The sequence below is a fragment of the Acanthaster planci genome, linkage group LG16, assembly GCF_054643075.1.
Source record: "Acanthaster planci isolate LZ-2023a linkage group LG16, COTS_SCS, whole genome shotgun sequence".
Taxonomy (NCBI): domain Eukaryota; kingdom Metazoa; phylum Echinodermata; class Asteroidea; order Valvatida; family Acanthasteridae; genus Acanthaster; species Acanthaster planci.
Window position 1 is genome coordinate 7,250,078 of NC_141792.1, and position 20,734 is coordinate 7,270,811.

Here is a 20,734-nt window from a genome sequence, read left to right on the forward strand (position 1 = left end):
AGATGCGTACACTGATCTAATCAAGTGCCTGGATTTGGCTTAATAGTTAGCAATGAATACCGCCCTCAGTGACCTTAAGCATCTGAATCAATGCCATTTGATTGGTGCTTGACCTTTTAATGTGACAATTTGTTTTTTTTTAATTGTGGCTTTAAAGTTGTTTTTCAATGTACACAATTTCGCAAAAGCTTACCAATGAGCGTGACAGGCATACCCTGATCCAGTGCAGATATGGCCGTCCACTTCCCAGTGCCTTTCTACAAATGTCAAGGGCAAAAAAAAACACTACGATGAGAGTTAGCAAACACAGCACAGGACACAAACTGTACAACAGGAATTGAGATGAAGTCCATACAGGCCTAATTTAGCAGAGATTTCAAAAGCCCTCAGTGCAAGTGATAATGACCCACACCCAGCAGGTTTCTTGCAGGCAGCATCTGTTTCATTTTCTATTCCTACCGGTATCTTACCTGACCAGCTGAATCACGGATTTTCTCCACCAGCGGTTGCCCGTCAGTGTCCTTGAACTTGAGGATGTCGGCTGAGATCTCGATCAGGAAAGAGTCCAGTTCTGACTTGTTCCACTCCGAGAAAACCTGCCATCAAATGGTTGGATGAAAAAATTTCAGCCCTGGTAATTCATTAAAATGCCAGGTGTTCACTGTCAAAGATTCAGGGTACTACACAAAGCAGCGGAAATCTAGCAGAGGGGCACTTGGGGACCACTTTGTCTGTGACTCTCCCCAAAACTTTTTAGCTCATATTACAGAGACACAATTTATGTTCACCCAACTTTCAGAAATCTTCTGCTGCCCCGCGTATGGGGGGACCAAGAGAGGGTGCAATTTTCTTAGCAACAGAGGCTCCTGTGGTGGGGACTGCATTTCGCTGGTTTGTGAATGACTATGACATGCATGCGTTGAGGTCATGTTGCTACCAACCAAATGAACACTTCCTACCAACATGGCCCTTTCCAACTGGCGAGGGGGTACTTCCGCTAAAGAGGGGTTTTGTGCTTCCACCCATATAATGCTGAAAAACCCATACCAAGGCCAACGTCAGCAAGGAAGTAACTCTACTGTATTTAATTATTCATAAATGTCTATACCATTTCAGAGTCAACTGCTTCCGGAGAGCCCATTCACTTGGGTGGCATGCTACCTGGCCCACTTGAATCAGAAAATTAACAATTCACATCTAAACTCCTGCTGTTCTTTTGAGTATACAATTGTAGTACTGAATGAGGGCTCAATATCCTCAAACCAGGGGATGGATGTACATGTAGCTCATCATCAGCATCACTGCAAAGGGCCTACTTAAATTTTAAAAAGAGAACGCCCCCAATTGCTCAGGAGCACAGCCAATGAAAAAAAAGGCTTTGCCCTTTACCTCTGACATTTCATCACAGGACATGCCTAGCAAGTCTTTCATCAGGTGGTAGGCTTCACAGATGAGCTGCATGTCGCCGTACTCGATGCCATTGTGCACCATCTTGACATAATGGCCTGCTCCCTCACTGCCGACCTAGGGTCAAAGGTTAAGAATAGCCACAGAATGGGAACAAACATGGAAGGTTACAAAACCTAAGCACTCCACCTAAGTGGGAAGGGGGTGGGGATGTTTAAGCATCGTTGTACATGTATTACCATTGACGGTGTGATAGTCATCTCATCGAATGACCCCTTTTACAAATGTGACCAAGAACACAAACGTAAGTATGGAGGGCCACCGTATTTCCAGCTTAAAGACACCCATTCCTTTTGAAGCACTAGAGGTGGGAGAAATTCAGACTCAATAGTGAAAACTCTCACATGAAGGTCATCTTTTTTGAGTCAACCATATCAGTTCCCAAACTTGATGCTGATGGCTATCTTAAATATCAGAATGATGTTGGACAGCGGGACCATATTTGCGATAGCCTTGCTCGTTAATGACATTTACTTTCCGGACTTTTCCGGGGGAGGGGGAGTAAAATTGCTCGAAAATAAATCTCCCTGAGATAAAGCATGGGTGTGTGAATGCAACGTTTTCTGAGGTTGTGCCTAAATAGGCTGCACAGTGTCTTGTCTCAAGATTTTCAGCTTTTTAGGTTCTGTCGTTGGAACACAAGTGCTGGGCACGCTTCCAACCCTTTTAAGTGCACGTTTGTGCAGACAACATGGAGCGTCAATCTCTCTTGACATTTTCTTACCCAGTCACAGCAAGGTTCGTCGCCCACCTTGGCCGCGATGCTCTGGAAGATGCTTTTAATGTGAGGCCTGTGTCAGAATTAAATGCAATTCCTGGTGATTAAAGACTTCTCTGGGTAGGCACAGGAAAAGATGACTTCTTCTTGGAAATGATTTTAACCAGTTAATGCCGGCATTTTTGCAATGGCACACTTGTCCCAGCCACAGCATTACTCATGGCTAAAAATTCTAACTTGTAATGTAATTTTCAGCTGAAAGTAACTTTTTAAAATGCCACTTTTCTGCAGCCACAGTCCACTACTCTTTTGGCATTTCTGAATGATAGCCCTTGTCAGTCATGCAGGCCTCAACATAAAGTTTTTTTAACTACTTGTCCATCGGGCAAGTAGCACTGAAAAATTACTTGCCTAAGGTAAGATTTCATTTGCCCAAACCCTGGTTTAGTTGCTCATTGTGTCCTTGAACAGTTCCTGCCTTCAACCAATCACCATTGATGAAATTGCATCATCACCCCCAACGGGACTCTGATGCATCATCCATATATGTACATGTACATGTACAAGTTCAGGCAATGCCTATTTCTTAACCACTCAACGATTTCGCCTGGCATCATACATGTACATGAAAAAAGTACATGCACAAGTACCAGGGAAAATTCACTAATGTTGAAGTCACAGCCACATGTAAAACAGTCTCCAAGCTTCCGGCTTTCAAGGGTGCACCCTTGCAAAAAGGCCAGAAGTCTGTCCGCCTAGCTCATTAATAAAAGTTATACACTCAAAATATTCTATATTAGAGGGTCCTGAGATCCATGGAACTGGGGAATGGAAGAAATATGGCACTGAACCTCTGGACCAGACTCAGGGCTTCCAATTCTGAGCAAATCCGATGTAATCGGGTCCGAAAATGGCACTATTTGAGCCATTTTGCAGAGGGATGCATTTTCAAAATGGCTACTTTTCCAAGCAGTGAAATTTCCTTCGTTTTAGGGGTGGTCGGCCTTGGGTGAGAATTTCTCAACAAGTCATTGGTCAACCCAATAAAAATTGAAAGGAAAATGAAAGAGGACATGTGGAACATCATTTTTCTGTGCAGCCTGAACACCTGAGAGAGTTGTGAGTATTTTTAAAATATTTTTGAAGTATGGGGATTTATCACTGCTGTCTACGGGAATTTATTTGCAGTGGTGCACCCTCAAAGCTCCACTGCGCCCACGTGCAATAACCAATGTGGTTTGGTACCCAGACACAACGTTATTTTACAGTTTATTTGTGTACGCATTTTCCCTTGTGTGGAAAGGTACCCTGCTAAATGTACAGCATGCTTCATACACATAAGTTTGTACACTGCACATGTACACGGTCTTGAAGCAGAAATCATTGTATACCACATAACTGTTTACTTTTTGCCACTTTTTATAAGCTTTGGTGAAGAGGAAAAAAATCAAAGGTAAATTTGCTGACTACTATTCTTGGCTATAAAAACCGGACATTTCAAGAAAAAATTACCTGTCCTTTGGGCAATTTATCCTTAATATTTACTTGCCCAAAAGAAGAAATTACTTGTCTGGGCAATCGGACAACTGTTAATGTCGAGGCCTGCAGTCACGTATCCAAGATTTTGTACAACATTTCTAACTGCATCATTGTTTTTTACATTCCAAGATGAAGTCAAAGAGCAATATTACTACTTCTGGTACAGTATCCAGCTCACTGCACATGACACATTCAACTGTGACGGATTAACTTGAGCCAAGGTGTGTATAAAGTCAGCAGGAATCTCATGACATGTCACAGAACTCAAGGTGTGTGACATGTCCTCTTGCATTTACTGGTAGAAATCCTGTGTACTGTACATGTAGAAATCTGCAGAAATCAGTTCACTAAATTTGTGGCACGCTTATTTACGGTAATGACCTGGGCCAGACATGTACATGCTTCTGTGCATTACATGTACATGTACTGGTACATGTGCGTGTACCATGGTCCCCTTGGAAAAAACAAAAAGATAACATTTCCCTGAAGGTAACAGAAAGGAAGGAGAACAGGAAATAAAACCTTTGAAACAGGATTTTATCAGAACGCTGTAGGGCTCAGGCCCATGGCCAATCTACTGTACGTGATCTATGTACATGTACCTAAAGAACCTTGACATGTTGACACAGCTAAATCCAGTGGATTTAATGAGACCTTTTCAATGAATCTGACCCAGTCAAGCCCAGAGATTGTGACAATGACCGGAGAGGAAGACCATTGCTTCCCATCACTATGGACCTCAGATTTGTAGCATTTCATACTCCAGGTACAAGTAGATGGACTGAAAGTTGTACCTTTCTTAAACCAACTATTGACAGTCATGGTCTACCATTCACATATTCATCACGCACACGATTTAAAAAGTCACTGTCATATTTGACAGCAAGTCCTCATAGGTCTTTCCCAGAAGGAATTCTGAAGTAAAGATGTCACCTAAACTGTGGTACTGCATACAGAATTTGCCAGAGCATGTTTAAACCAACTCCATGTTATGACACAGGAAACTGCTGCATGTCTACATATCATTCAAGTTTATAGACACTTAATAAGCTACCTCACTTGTGTCATGAAAAGCTCTTGTATAGTCTTCAGCCTAATGTCTTTACTTTGCTTGTAATGAGGATGTTGGTTTGAGGCTCATACTCAACCACACGATAAAATAGTGTACTGTATCTTGATTTCAAGATTAAATGCAATAGCGTAACAATAAAGATACTAAACTTCTTCAATTCTCACGAAGCTTTTTTTTTCCACATTTCTCTAAGATTCAGACACTGTGTGAAAAACTCTTTCAGAAGGACAACCGAAGTAATGGAACAGCCGACATGTCAGCCACACACTCACCAGGCTTCTTCAGCTCCACCGGGCATGAGGGACGGCCCATACCTCGCTCCATCCTCTCCGCCACTGACTCCGCTCCCTACAAACAGCAAACCCTTCTCGGCAAGAGCCTTACACCGACGCTGTGTCCGAACAAGAGAACAACGCACGCACCGAGTTTACATGTAACAACCAGAACCATTTCTGGGCTTGTGTTTTATTGACGTAGTGTTGATGGGCTTCACTCCTACTCCTCTTGTCATCGACATTATTTCTTAATTTTCAACACAAAAACTTCGTCTTGTGTGCTTTTCATTTTCATTCCCACCCCCCCAGAGCACTATTTACCTTCTCATAGCCAATGGAGACAAATTCTGTTCTTTACCCAATGCTATTTTCAAACATTAGAAGGTGTGTCAAGTTCTTTATGCTTGGAACATGTACATGCCAAGCTTTTATCTAATCAGACTTCCAATGTTAATATCAGATCATTTAAAATTCATAGCACATTGCGTGCATGTTTATTACAGTGGGTAATAAAGGGTTCTATTCACGGCCCCGGCGTCCAAAGTGGGTGCCTCTCCTGCGACACACCTAATGCTATAGACAAGCACATCAAATGAAACACAACTGGGCTATTCTATAACGTTGGATACTGATTTAAGTGAGAAATTCAATTGGCTTACGTTGGAGTCTACATATTCTGAGTTGCCACCATCAATGATGATGTCACCTTTTTCCAAAAGGGGAACCTGTGAAAAAGTCGGAAAAAAGGTTTGATGACCAAGGGAGCTTTTCAGTAATCATTGAAACGTGTAAGTCAGTGGTACATGTAATTGATTGAACATTGTTTTGATCTGTGTTTTTTGAGGGAAACGGATGTGGTTAACAGTTCTGTTCATGGTTAAAGTCCATTTGAAGAGACTTGAGCAGAAACAAGCAGCTGGGCAACTATACATAGAACACAATGGATTCCTATGGGACTGCACTTGACAGAAATCTTCGGCCAATCAGCGATCTTGTTCTGATAGGGGACACTGTTAGAAAACATGTACACATGACTGAACCTTTGTTCTGCCTTCACTTCTATTCACAGTTGACTTTCTTCGGCAGTATAAACTGGCAGATAAAGAAAACATTTCTACTGATTTGTTGAAAGTTCAGCAACTCAGCACACACCCGGGTGACTTCTTCAATGTTTTGGGTCAAGTAGCTTTGCAATGATATACATGTCAAGCTACTGAACATACTCAAATGAAAATATAAACTACAGCACAGGCCCTATACTGTAGGAATTACACATAGAGCGTTCAATTTGTGGACTTGCCCTATACAAGTACATTTATATCAAGTAAGAAAATGAGAATGAGGGGTAACCCCTCACATGTCCAATCGCTATACAAACTCTAGACTACTGTTACCTTACACATCCCCCCTACATGTCTGAAAAGAATTCCTCAGATTCCAGAGAAACAATGACTAACACAAAGCGGGGGAAGGGGGGGTTATCTCTGTGTAATATCTTGTTTCTTATGCCCACACTTATGCACACTGTGTCATAACTAGAGCATTGCAACATATGGCAAATCATGAAAAGGTGCAACTGTTTCAACCAACAATAAAAAGGAATCGCTCACCAGTTTGTCGATGAATGCGTCAACTGCTGCCCCAGCCTTGACCAGCATCATGACCCGACGAGGCTTCTTCAGCTTACCCACCATCTCCTCCATCGACATGGCCCCAACGACCTTTGTACCTTTAGCCTCATTGTTCAGGAACTCTGTCACTTTAGAAACGGTACGATTGAAGGCGCAGACCTACATGTGCATTCCGCGAAATGTGGACAGAAAGTTGATAAAAGATTTGTTATAAAAGATAACTGTTGGAAAGGATTGTGCTCCTTTGGTGTGAAAATGGCAACTAAAGAATAAATCAGACAGAAAAAGAGACAGACTTCAAGTATTTGTAGAAGCTGCACTGGCTATTTTTTTTCCTTTTTTCCTTCCCCAAATTTTATTATTTTGGCAAGGTACTTGTACAAGCAACGATATGCAAAAATTCCAAAGTTCATACAAAAAACCCCACTGAGATCATTAAAAACTTGGTGCTGTTAAGAAAAGGACAACTAGGATCAGATTATTTCCACAAAACCAAAGACACACTGAAAAAATCCAGTGACATCAATGTTTTACTTCAAATAGGATTTTGTAAGAGAAAACAATTTTCAAATACACGTACATACAAGTACATGCGGTTTAATTGTACACGTTTTTGCAAATCAGAACTACCATACCACCATCTGAAATATCTGAAGAGCCAGTCAGAAAATGGCTACATGCGCCTCTGGTTTGGACAAAACATTAAATTAGAATTCTAAAACAAAAAATGAAAAGGGAAAAACATTTAAACTTACCACAAATCCATGATCATTCATGTTCAGGATCAGGTTCTGGCCCTGATAGACACAACAAAAAAATCAACAAAAATTTACAAATGAAACAGAAGGAAATCAGCAATTTTTCAGACCACCTCAATAATAGTAAAACTGGAATAGGCAGACAAAGTCTCTCTTAAATTGATAAATATGATATCACTGTAATATCAGGTTGTAGGGTCACTTTGTCCTGTTATTAACATATTATCTTTATACATAGATGTCACAACATGAAGACAATGACAATGCTTATGTACCGTACAGTAGTTATTGGTGTGTAGTTATATTGCATACAACATCAGTAATCCTAACAGGCCGGAGTGCTCTATTGCCAAATCAACTTTTTCCCGCATCCTTGGAGTTAGGCTTAAGAGGACCATTCTTTTGTAAGTGGCACAGTACTTGCGCCACCTTGTCTCCTCTTTCTCGCACAAAAGGGAAAGCTGAAAAACCAGTAACGTGGCTATTTGACAAGAAATGCAAGTACACTTACCATAACGGCCAAGCCAATCAGTGCAATATCGGCCCTGCAGAGAAACAACAAAAACGCAACACTTGAAGAACAGTCAAACAACATTTACAAGTAGGATCCCATGGCTAGTCATATCCAAGAATTCAACCTTCCATACTTCCCCTTTTTGGAAGCTTTATGAGAAATCATGTGTGAAAGCTGCCTTGTTGCGAAAGCTTTTGACAAATAAATGGGTAATTTGAAATATTCTTGCACTGGAAGGAACAAGTAGGACAATCAAGCCAACTGACCCCAAAACCTGCACCATGAGTATTCACTATTACCCACACTGCCGACATTTTAAAAATAAATCTATGTTAAATGTGCATTATACATGTACATGTATGTATTGTACATGTACATGTATGCGACAGAGAGTCAGAGTGCTTTACATGGTCTGGAAAGCACAGTACACAGAAAACGAGGGAGAAGTGCATAGAGCCACAAGTTGACACAGAGGCTTTTCAAAGAATCTTGATACCCTCTACACTTTTCACCCACAAATGTCAGCTTTTGTCAGGATAAAAACAAAGCACAGAAAACTACAGTAGCTGTTCCTTTGACATTTTAATGCAAAAAAACACACAACAAAAGGCATTCGTAAATGGTCTGACGTTGTGGCATCTGGTCACAAATACTGTACCAAAAAACAAGGTTCCTTTTAAAGGGTGAGACAGTGCTTGAATTAAACGTACAAGTAACTTACATGTAAAAACTTACCTTTCACCACTGTATTCCATTTGTTTGGGCCGTTCGTCTATGGGCAATTTTCCATTGCCTTTCTCATCTCTGGGCTGTTCATGCGGGGGCCTTTTTACTTGGATATCTTTGCCATGGCAACTCCCCATTGTGCCTTTACCCATCTTGCGTAGTTTGGGGGCTCAATGAATCCACGGTTTTTTTCCTTTATTCCCTATCAATTAACAGTTCTGGTTTTCAGGGAAGCTGTCCTTGATACTGCTATATGCAGTCAATGGACTGCTGGGATGCAATTTACAGTATGCTCAGTCTTCGGCAGAAAACAATAACTAAAACTGGTATTCTGCATTTTCACTACCAACTCCATGAAAACAATTTTTAAAAATGCATTAATTACATTTGGTTTTACTGTTGATTTAGTCAAAATAATTATGCACTTTTGGTTGTAAGGACAGTTAGCAGCATGAATACCCACATCAAGTTTTCATACATTTACATATACTTAAACTACAAACCCTAACGATCTCTAACCAGCCAAACTCCAACACCAGGGTCTGCTGATATGAGTACATGTACATGTGTACATGTACCTGTACTGCTTTGACTATGTGTTTTATGTGACATTAGACATAACACAAATCAACAGAGGATTTGATAGGATGAGGACGATCCCACTACACGTCAATCATGCATGTAGAAGAAATGTACATGTACCATACCTACATGTACTGTACATCATGTTTGTCTAACTTTAAAAGCATGTTTGGAACATGTTAGTTGGAATGTCACTCTTCTACATGTACATGTAAGTTGCCCTACATGTGATCTTCCCATTCAAGAAATATGTACACATTCACTGCCTGAAATTTGAATGCATGGCCTAGTATTAGTACAGCCTACCTACATGTACATACATGTACATGTACATAGTATAGATGTTTGTGAGTGACTAAAATAAGTCGACCGAGAATAAAACCTACCCAAATTTGACACTGCATATACATGTAGGCACTCTGGCTGTACACTGGTACATATCGTAGCCATACGATGAAACTCAGGTATGTCAGGGAGTGGAATTGAAAGTACCAGGAAGGAGCTGAAATTTACTTTAGTTTGTACAACATTTAATTGTAAATGGCTCAAAAAAACAGTAAAAAGGAAATAGTCGTGTTTGTTTTCCCAGTTTACCCATACACTAATACACGGGGCATGTGTGAGTGAAACACAGCAGCGGTTATTTTTAAATGCACACATGCATTTCCTTCTGCAGAAATAGTAGACTGAACAAAGTTTACTTACATCTACCAGTATAGATCTGTTAGGACATTAAATGGACCGTGGAGGGACAAAGATTTTCATTTAAAAACAGAAATCATCCTACTGGTACTTTTACAGTCCGGGTTATAGCCCTATTCTGATGCCTTTGTGAATGAGGAGTGCTGAGATACATGAAAAATGAAACCAGTGAGGAAACACTGGTAACAAGACGGTAACTTACAGGCAGACTGTGAATTCAGTACACTCAACAATGAGTATCCAGTATTATGAACATATCGGCAAAACTCCAAGTGTAATAATTAACATCCCTTCAATGCAAAACTTACATCTAATAAATATGTGGTCAAAGTGAGGAAGTCATGGGTTCAATTTAAGTCCCACCCAAGTAAACTGGTGAATGTTTTCAAAGCCCCTGACCAAAACTGAGTAGGCCTATACAATGTTACGTAGCAGTATGTTTGAAGGGTGTAACACCCGTTGTAACAATTATGTGTATATATTTTTTATAGGCAGGTGACCAGGGCCTGCCTACTCCAGTCGATGCATAGGCCTTCGTACGTGTACTGTAATTTGTTTTATAAGGTCAAGTATTTTTGGCAGAGTAGAAATGAGGCACCCCACACGCACACCCATGAGCACCAACAATATGCACTATTTGCAGAGTTAACAGCGGACCAGAAAAAGACCCACTGAGTGTGTGTTGTTCCACACGACTAGGACTTACTTGGAGATAATAATAGGATCACCTGTATTTGCATACGACCTTTAAGCCCGAGTAAGTCTTCAATGAAACTTTGATACTCTGCAAGGCCAACATTAGATGTGATGTCTACAACTGTTATGGCCGGGTTCGCACCAATAAAATGCAAAGGAAGTCACACAAAAAAGGGAAATTACAAACATTTACTGTAATTACAGAGTGGGTGACCGGCATTCCCAAACCAAGCTGAAGAACTACACGTAGATGTAGATCCTTTGAAGTACACTCATGAATAAAAATTAACAGCTAAGAGAATTGTCAACTATCAGGATCACCTAATCCAACCTGGTTTTGAAAGGATGGGGGCCACAATTCTTGATACAGTAGCTTGAGGGGAAACATTGCATGCCGGCAAGTGGTTTTCCAAATATTCAGAACTTTTCAACCCCACCAAAGAGAATTCAGAAACATACTGAATTAACACTTTTCAATTACAACCAACCACATAAAAGTATACGGAGACACTGGAATCAATTGCCCCGGTCACTCCATGTACTTTTTGCTGGGGGGGGGGGAGTTACTAAAGTGCCCATTGTACTGGTAGTGCGTCAGCAGATGCACACAACAATCACCATGCTCCAAATAATTTTGCTAGATCATGCTGCCAATACATGTACATGTACATGTACTATACATTCACACACGGCATGCTTCTGAGTAACCAATGGCATTGCAAGACTGTGTAAACACAGAGGGCAATGACTGATATATTAATTATTTACTTTTTAAATACCAAAAAAAGTTTCAGGATGGTTAGAATGGCAAAATTACAACACAAAAAACCTCAGTCTATTCTCTATGTACATGTAGCTAAGCTACAAATCAGTACTACCTCTTACAATGTGCCGTCAACCATGATGTAATGCAAGAGGCAATGTGGAATATGAATTTTTACCTCCCCCACCAAAACTACATGTACCAAAACTACAATGCCCAAGGAAATAGACTCTGTGTGATCCAAATCATATCTACATGTACGGCATGGCGGTTATGACATTTTAATTAAAGTGATATAGGGCAGGGAGCCAGTGGGAAAAGATTCTACGTTCCTCAATCAATAAACTGTGTAGTGACTGCTCCTAGACACTGCCAAGATTCAAGGATAAATTAAAAGTTTCAAGCTGGTCAGGTCTGGCATCAATATTCTCCTTGACATAACAAATTGCGCTTTTTTACACGGAGAAATCTGGGGTTTATTTTGGAATTTTCTGACGCGACTTAAACTCACTCACACCTGCAAAGATCTGTAAGCCCTCAATATGTGTGCCTAGTGGAAGTGCACTCAGGAATTTTTTCCCCCACATACGTGTACACGTACTGTACATGCACATGCAAGTAACTGCCAGGTACTCCGTACATGTACATTTACCTACATGTACAAGTAAAGAGTTAGCTAATTTGGCTTTTATGCCCTTTTCCCGGACAGAAGAAAATGACGAAAATTATAACCGGAAATTAAGAAAATAAAAAAAACCCCCAAAACATAAGAGTCTCATGTTGTGACCAACACTCTTAAAATGAAATACTGGTATATGCACATGCTTTCTTTTTGCAATGAATTTAACTGGGATTTCAGTAACATGTTCCAGGGCTGTTGCGAATAGAGAGGTATTTAAAAGGAAGAAGATGGAAAAAAAATAAAAGCATTAATGTGCAAACATATGCCCTGGATACAGTGTACATGTACATGTATACTAAAACCATCTGGTATCACATACATGTAAAACATTTCCACTTCAGTTAGATCAGAATTTTTTGTTCGTTTTAGTTCTCAAGTGCTCAACATACTGTGCATTTACATGTTTACATACATGAACTGTATGTGTACAGTTCAATGTCATAAGCCATAACATGTACTGATGAAATGAACAGGACTCCAGAATTCAGAAAGAAAACGATGAAATTCCAGTATACATGCACGAGTGTATACCAGTCGACAAGAAATAAGAATAATAAAATTGTTTGCCTGGTGGTTGAAAGCGATGTCACTTGTACAGTACAGTGAGTACATGAACCAGGTCTGTGGAACAAATTAAACATATGTGTAGTGAATCACCGAGAGTCTTTGCAGAAGTCTGTTTTTTCTTTTCCCAGTGTTACATGTACGTAATTCAAAACTGGGGGAAAGTTCGAAAACTTTGGGGAAAAGTTGTCATCAAGATGATCTGAAAATGGTTCCATAAATTTTGTTCCCTTCCTGAAGCTAACCTTGAGTACACCTACTCAAGCAAGGTGCTGCGCATCAATCTCATTATTACTGTGCTTACATGCACGTCTACCAGTCCAATCATGTCTCTAAATCTAAACATTCTCAGCTCACCAGGGAATATGTAGGCCTACAGTACAGAGTATTTTGTACAACTCTCTGCTGTTATCATGATTACATGTACATGTACATCAGGTGGAAATGGTTCACAGGTGTATCTACATGTATAAACTTCTCAATTAAAGACAAGACTTCTTTTCCTATTGTGTTTTACTCTTCTGTTTTTGTTTAATGTATAACAAGATTACATAGAAGCTACAAGTACTGTGCAAGTGCAGGTAACTTTGAAAGTGTTTGTGTCAACAATGTACATCTGCAGCTCAAATGTTCAACCAAAGTATCTGTTTTACACCTATGTAAGTGGCATGTCTGATGTTTGAAAAAAGTCATGAACACTGTAGCTGCAGTCTTCACTTGTGTGAACACTCCCTTTATGAGCCACACCATTCTGGCAGGATACATGTATGTACTGAAAAGCGGGATATTCTCATCTTCCTCTATAAATTCATTTTGGAATTTGATGTGACTTCATCAGCATTGCCTTTGGCAACCCATCGCATGCAGTGCCATAAGAAATCCATAAGAATGGGCTTGTAGAAACAATCAAGCATAGTTCACAAAGTGACTCGCACACAAACATGGAGGGAACAGGCCCAATGAATTTGGCATAAAATGTTACTTTTATTTGTAATGAGTTCACAGGAGATGGAATTCTCAATTAGGCCTATGCAACACGAATGAGACCACTCCCAGGGAAGTGCTGACGACCCCTGCAGAAAATGACCTGCCACCCATCACAGATTGTGGATACATGTACTGTACACATGTACACTACAGGAACTGGTTTACCTTGCAATACAAATATTTACCACATGTCAAATGCACAAGGAAGTAGAGCTAGAATTTCCGTTTACAGATTCATTCGACTATACATGTACATGTAATGTTCATTAGGAACGTTCTCATGGGTATTCTGGATAGTAAATTTTGAGTGACACAATACCCACTGTGAGCTAATTCTGGGGAGGTTGAGGTTTCAGGATTTTTTCTCACAATTGTACCCCTTCCCTCCTGACAATCTTGGCAATCTGTTGTCTTGTGACACACCTCTTTGAAATTTGAATTTTTCAAGTTTTAAATTTCCTTATTTGATGCAAACTCTGATCTTTCCTTTTATTACCTACTGGTAATCTTCCATTATGCTTATCTAATCATCAAAAAAAGGGGGAGAAAAGGATGTTTGACAATCAAGGATGGCATGTTTACATGAACATGAATGAGGCTGGTCTGAAAAAAAAGTGAATACCTCAATATTTTGACTGGTAAATCTGACTTTTTGGGGATTTTGTTGCATTCAGGTGGCTAAATAGGTCAATGCAGGGAAAAATCAGTGGCATCCGTATATATGGAATCCCCCCCTTGGAAGAGGCAAGAATCAACCCCTCCATTGACGAGTTTCCTCTCCTCTCAAAAAACTCCCAAATTTGGAAAGCTCTCAGCAAAATCCATGAGTCATGAGACAAACTCTGAGACAAACTCTGGCTGCTCCCCCCCTCCCAAAAAAACAAGTATGCCACAGACCAACTCCCTTCGCAATTTTTCAAAGTCAACATAGTCTAGCTACCAGTATCTACAAATACAAATTCAGTCTTGCATGCTTATAATTTTTTGATTACAAGTAAAAAAAAGGCGGATCAATATCACAATCTAAGCGTGATCCCTACTTAGCGCACGTGCGCTAGCACGGTGTTCCAGATCTACCTGTACATGTAGAGCATTGGTCTATCCTGTTCATCAAGATCATCACACCTGCAATTTAATCCTCTTTTTTTTTGCCTCAATTATCAAGATATGTGTTACTGGTTCATTTTAATAAAACACAGATCTCTACAATATTGTGTATTTACATGTATACATCTTTAACCAATAAAAATCTACGAACACATTGAACACTTCCTACACGTAGAGATCGCTGATGAACTTATTCCCATACAAGCACCCTGCATCAAGCCGGCTATGCATACCGAAGTTATTCTTATTAAATAGCAGGCTATTTTGCAAATTTATGTTAATAAATTCAAATATGAACAAACAATGACCATTTTAGGGGTTAGTAATACTTAAGGCTTATTGATCAGTCTAAAGCCTCCGATACGACAAAAACAAAAGTGCATTTTTTATCAGCAGGCAGGTTAAAGCTGGATTACCAGTCACTGCCTGTGTAGCAAGCATGCAACAGTCTTTCACTGGAAATCGTGCATGCGTAGTGCATGTGCGCCGCTCGGATTCTTGTACATGTATGTGCAAGCACTTTGCAACTCGAGAACAGATGAAATACATCTACAACAGTGATGCATGGTAGGCTAATGTCTGTGAGGTTTTTTTCCTGGATTTTGCAGCTAAAGTACGTTCTGAAATGAGCTAATTTCCCGTCCCGTCACCATGCTGATTTTAGAGCCCCTGCGTAAGTGAACAAATCTAGAAGGGAACAAATTGTCTACAACAATATCAATTGCGAGCATCCATTCGCCAAATGTTATGCAACCTTGTCATGATTTTTCCCCGCTGTAGGTAGCTAGTAGGCCTACTAGTACTAGTACACTACATGAAATGTGAAAAGGACTTATTCCTTATTTAACTCCATGTTTAACCCCTCCCCGGACGGACGGGTAAAGTCATGACTTTAAAGTAAAGTCAGAACATGTAGGCCTAAGCCTAAACGTGAAATTAGTTTCAACAAGGTAAACCAAGAACAAATTAGAACCAAATTTTTGGTCGTCTTGTACACAAATCTTGGAACCTAGACGTCAGTCGTAACGTACATGTATTAATGAAGACTGACGTCCAACCTGGGCCACCACCGCCACGACCGCACATAACGTTTGGCCATGCCTTATAGCCTGCCCTGCCTGCCTGTACCGCATCGCACAGTCCAACCCGGAAATAACAGCCCGATAAACTGAGCTTTGCAAATCCAGATGCATGTACTGTACAAAGTTATAGCAGTATTCAGGCTTCTCTGAAAACCAAAACGGAAATATCCCGATTACACTAGAAGTAACGTTTAACGAGATCAAGCTTTTGCAAATTGTCTAAAAACAAAATCTTACTCTGCCATGGTGTTGCTAATGATGACGACTGCGTTGTGTGGATGTTGTGGCAACGTCGGCTTGATGCTGCTTTTAGGAGATGGCCCGGCGAGTAGTTTGAATGAAACTTAAAAGGACCGCAATACTGTTTCCCAGCGACCGTGGAGCCTTATCACGTAGGTGCATTGACGTGTGACAGCGTAGAAGAGAGCCCACCGCGCCGCCAGTAATGGGCCTCCTGCAGCCTGTCCTGATTGCCTGGCAGTGGTACACCGGCGCGCAGGCGTGGCCGCGGGTGTTAATTTTGCAGAGTCACATTTTGCGCGAAATTGAGCTAAGGGATAAAAGGGCGACCTCTTACGACATCATGTAGGTTAAAACAAGTTTGTGCCCACTTGAACAACTGCCAAAATATGCCTTTTTCCCCCAAACAAAAACTCCAACGTATTTGCATAGGATTAGCAATTACATAACAACTTCACTTGTCAGTTTCATCTAGATGCCGTTCCTTCACGAGGCAATGTTAAGAACTGCCTAATTGACAACCCTTGGTGCTGTCCGAGTCCATGCCTTCCATTCTACTCTATACATTGAAAGAAATTAAACAGACATTTATTCACCAGTGTTAAAAACTTGCGAAATAACTGGTTGTTGTTATAATACCAAAAAATTTAATTCATATATATACACACACAAACCAACTAAACAAGCCATATGAGATCAGATCTCCATGGAATAATTACTCTGTACAAACATCTCTGATTTCATGATTTGTTAATCAAAATCCATTAAAATATGGTGAATATCTTTGCATAAAACTATATGAGTACAGCAGCCAGAATGAAGTATGAAAACGTGGAAAAAGAATAATTTAGAGGTAAAAAAGAGCACATTGCTGAGACAAAGCTTGCTAGGTAAGCAACATGAGATGTCATTTCAGGTCTTGCATTTCTGATGTTAAAAATGATAAAGATGAACAAAGAAATTGACTGGAGAAGGATTTGAACCTGTGGCCTCTGGATTACCGTACCAGTGCTCTACCAACTGAGTATCCAGCCCTATATGTTGATGACTCTTCCTATTTGTCAAGATCTTTGTTCGCGGGGCGCTAGCCAGAAGCCAATTAAACCTGAAACACCATGTAGCCAGGGATCACATCCCTGTAACACGCATTTGTATGTAATTGCAGTGCCTCCATGGTAATTTGCTTACATGATTATTTCATTTACGATATTCACGTTGGAGGCAAAAGGTTTCGAGTTGATTTATGACAGCTGATTTGAAAACGCATCCCAAGGGCTATTAGCATCATGAAATATTTACAGCTGCAACTTAAAAAAATTTTCTTTGGAACAATTCACTGCTTTATGATTTCAATGATTAAAATTATCATATTATACAACTGTCATCTGTGGTGTAACTAGGGCTAAATGTCAGGGGGGGGACCCGGGGTTGCGCACATTTTTTAAGGGGGCACTACAGGACAATAAGCTGCAGCTGTGTAGCTACATAAACTCAACGGAGATTAGTCACAGATTTGATTTGGGGGGGGAGGGTATGCCCCCATGCCCCCCTTGACCACCGGTAGTTACACCACTGACATGATAGAGCTGGGTTCTAACGATGCATTTTTCTTACACCTGCACTCACTGCACTTTTTAAAATATGTCAACCAAATGGCATGGTTGCTGTGATGTTAAACAGGGAGAACACTGTTTGTCTTTTCTTTTAAAACTGTGAAACCGACACTTGCTCAATAAGCACATTTCTAAAAAAGGGGTTCTCAAGAGTTTAACCCTGACACTTGTAAAATGACAATGATTCACCAAAGAATAGGGCACAAAGGTCCCCCAAAATGACACATTTCAGGATTTTTTGGCACAAATCAATGCAAGACTGAGCTTCCTTCCCAGGATGACATCACAGTTTGGCTCATTAATAGCAAAATGAAAACGTTACTTAACTTACAGCAATACAAAACCTCAGTGTTGCACACTAAGATTGAATTCAGAATGCCAAATAAAATTCAGAAAGGAATTTAAATTAAATATAACTGTGTGGTCTGCACTTGAAACTGGGCTTGTCTATACATGTAGGTCTCTCAATGGTTTAAAGACAAAGCCCTATTAGAGATGAAGTTATAACATCAAGTTATAGACGTGTTTAAAAGACTTAAAGCCATGTTGGAAACTGCATCTTAATTACGGGTTTTACCCTAACACAGAGTTAAATTCATAATAATATATTGTCCAGAAGCTCATACAAAATTCATAAGCTTATTTGTGTGACAAACCCACAGTCCCCTGCTTACTAATGCAGAGGTCCCACCACTTGATCACTGAGCACGCTGGGTCAACTGGATGGTTTGAGTCAGATTTGGCAGCTGGAAGTACTAAACTATGTCCAAAAGTACTAAACTATGTCCAAAAGATATACTCTGCATCATGGAGATGTTACCTTTTGTACAACGTCTCCCCAGCATAAGGCACGTCCTTTGGAAGCAAGCTGTAAACTACTTTTTTCTCACAAACTACCTATCAACTGTGGGTTTTGTACATGAACAAGAGAAGGCACATTTTTACACAACTTTTACAATTAAATGTTCCAGTACGTCTTTGCTGTGCCATGAGGGGCAGAAATATCTTTACCCCATTTTAAACTTTATCTTGTGTTTATGCTGGATATGTAACAGCTTTAAAGACAAAAAATAATCACAAAAAATATATGGTTGGGTTTATCTTCATTTGGGCAGTCCCACGGATTTCACATAAAAAGATCTGGACCTGTAATCCCTTAATCAACATGCACAGGGCACTGAAGCTACCAGACGGCCATCTTACTGTGCCAAATAGAAAGGTAACATAAAAGCTTGCTCACCACAGTTTATCGTCGACAGTTTATCGTCGGCAGTTACAATGGCAAGGGAACCAACCATCACCATTATGAATTCGGCATGGTGAAATGGCCATCGGTTGTAGGTCCTTACTCAATGGTTGTAACAAAGGCATTGCAAGTCAAGATGTTTTTTTATGTGATGCCCATGGGGAGTCTGCTTTTGTTAATGTAGGATCCTCCCATGCTGGATCCAGCACTGTGGGGAGGAGTGTTGGAAATCAATGGGGAACCGTACTTTGTCCTCAATGAAATGCTTGCAGTACAACAAACCTGGTGTACATGGCATGTGTGGAGCAAAGCATGCATGATCTATGACCCCACCCTGTTTTCTTTAAATTGAATGTACATGTATGACTTTCATGTGGTTGCCGACTGCTCAGTTGAAAGGGCCACGTGCCAGCATTTCTCTTCCAAGCCGTGGGGGGGATCTTTCTGCTTGTGGCAGATTACTATGGTATCATCACGAGTGATTTCAACAATCTTACTACTGGAATGATTGTGCAGGAATCCTTGCTGAAGCAAGTAGTTAATCAAGTGACTTGTGGTGATGTATTTGACAAAATATTAACTGATTAAAATGATGACTATCGCGAACCTGTACTTGCTGCCACTATCGCTACAAGTGATCATGCTCTCATCCTGTATCAACCCAAAATAACTATTCCAAATGAAGAATCTTCCACAGTTCCATTAAGACCTTTTCAGGACTTATCTGTTTGTAGTTGTGGACAGTGGATTAACACAGATGAATTGGTCAAACTCGTATGAAATGAACGACCAGGGCTAATCATGGTTGAACATGTTTGGCAAACCACTGGTATCAATTATAGATGGCACTTTGTGCCTATTACAGTTGAGTGGAGACCTCATGGCAAGTCATGGTTTGATGATGAATTACATAGATTCATCGAAAAATGTGATACTGCATTAAAAAAATTGTAATAATTCTAAAGAATTACATAACAGAATCCAAAGAATGATCAAGTTAGCTAAAACTAAATTTTACAATCACAAGATTGCTCACTTGAGACAGTGAGAACCCAGGAAATGGCACCAGCAAATTTGGTAAGTAGTGGGTCTCAAAAACAAGCTCTTATTCTTACTTTTAACGGTAAAACCGACATTCATATCGCCTGTGAGATAAACATTCTGCGATAATTTGTTCAGGTCTTCTGTCTCTAAACCATGTCGTAAACCATGGTGATACAATCCACTGAATGGACACGTTCTTTACACACGAACCAAATCTGAACCATCTGGTCCCATGTACATGTATGACGGGGCTGAGCCCCCCACCAGCATTTTAGGTGTACAGGCAGGATCCTGCCTCTACCCAAATGCTGGTAGACATAGATGGAATGGTGCCTTCAGGAGGATTTTGGGCAGGCAGGGCTTTACAATTAGACATGGGGATACCACAAGGGCAGTGGATGGCAACGAGTGAAAACTTCAATCAATGCAGAAGCGACGGAAGGGCAGTAGCAAACAGCAACCCTTGATGGCTGGAAAGCTGCGCAAGTCTCCACTCCTACACAAAGCTGAAAAGAGCTGTGCGCTGCTCCCTGCTGTGCACCGTAACATAGCACAGATTGCACTGTTGGATGAAGTGAATACAGACACACATCCTCCCCCTGCTAGTGTTACCAACCTTCCTTTGTTTTAAGTTCAGAAAACACTGTGAAAATACGCGCTTTTCTTGAACTTAGACACCATTTCCAGCTAGATTTTGGAGAAGAATTTATTTCCTTGACTATTCCT

The 20,734-nt window shown here is 40.4% G+C and overlaps 1 protein-coding gene and 1 long non-coding RNA gene across 4 annotated transcripts in view; one reads left to right on the plus strand and one right to left on the minus strand.

Annotated features, from left to right (window-relative positions):
* pgd (phosphogluconate dehydrogenase) overlaps positions 1-20,734 on the minus strand; it is a 28,042-nt gene that overhangs the window by 4,432 nt on the left and 2,876 nt on the right. Inside the window, exons 1-11 of one of the 3 annotated variants that reach the window (XM_022254501.2) lie at positions 16,103-16,367; positions 8,710-8,902; positions 7,972-8,005; positions 7,458-7,499; positions 6,682-6,861; positions 5,731-5,796; positions 5,069-5,187; positions 2,192-2,258; positions 1,390-1,524; positions 471-596; positions 194-257 (exon numbers count right to left, since the gene is read on the minus strand). In XM_022254501.2, the coding sequence (XP_022110193.2) occupies positions 194-257; positions 471-596; positions 1,390-1,524; positions 2,192-2,258; positions 5,069-5,187; positions 5,731-5,796; positions 6,682-6,861; positions 7,458-7,499; positions 7,972-8,005; positions 8,710-8,852 (976 nt within the window). In that variant the 5' untranslated portion in view covers positions 8,853-8,902; positions 16,103-16,367. Of the gene's footprint in view, positions 1-193; positions 258-470; positions 597-1,389; positions 1,525-2,191; positions 2,259-5,068; positions 5,188-5,730; positions 5,797-6,681; positions 6,862-7,457; positions 7,500-7,971; positions 8,006-8,709; positions 8,903-16,102; positions 16,368-20,734 lie in introns of those variants that run through there. The other 2 variants (XM_022254502.2, XM_087147201.1) reach the window with 2 other exon arrangements.
* Positions 3,502-4,775, plus strand: LOC147796450 (uncharacterized). Its single transcript, XR_015427978.1, has 3 exons — positions 3,502-3,638; positions 3,854-3,945; positions 4,401-4,775. It is a non-coding gene; the product is annotated as an uncharacterized LOC147796450 (long non-coding RNA).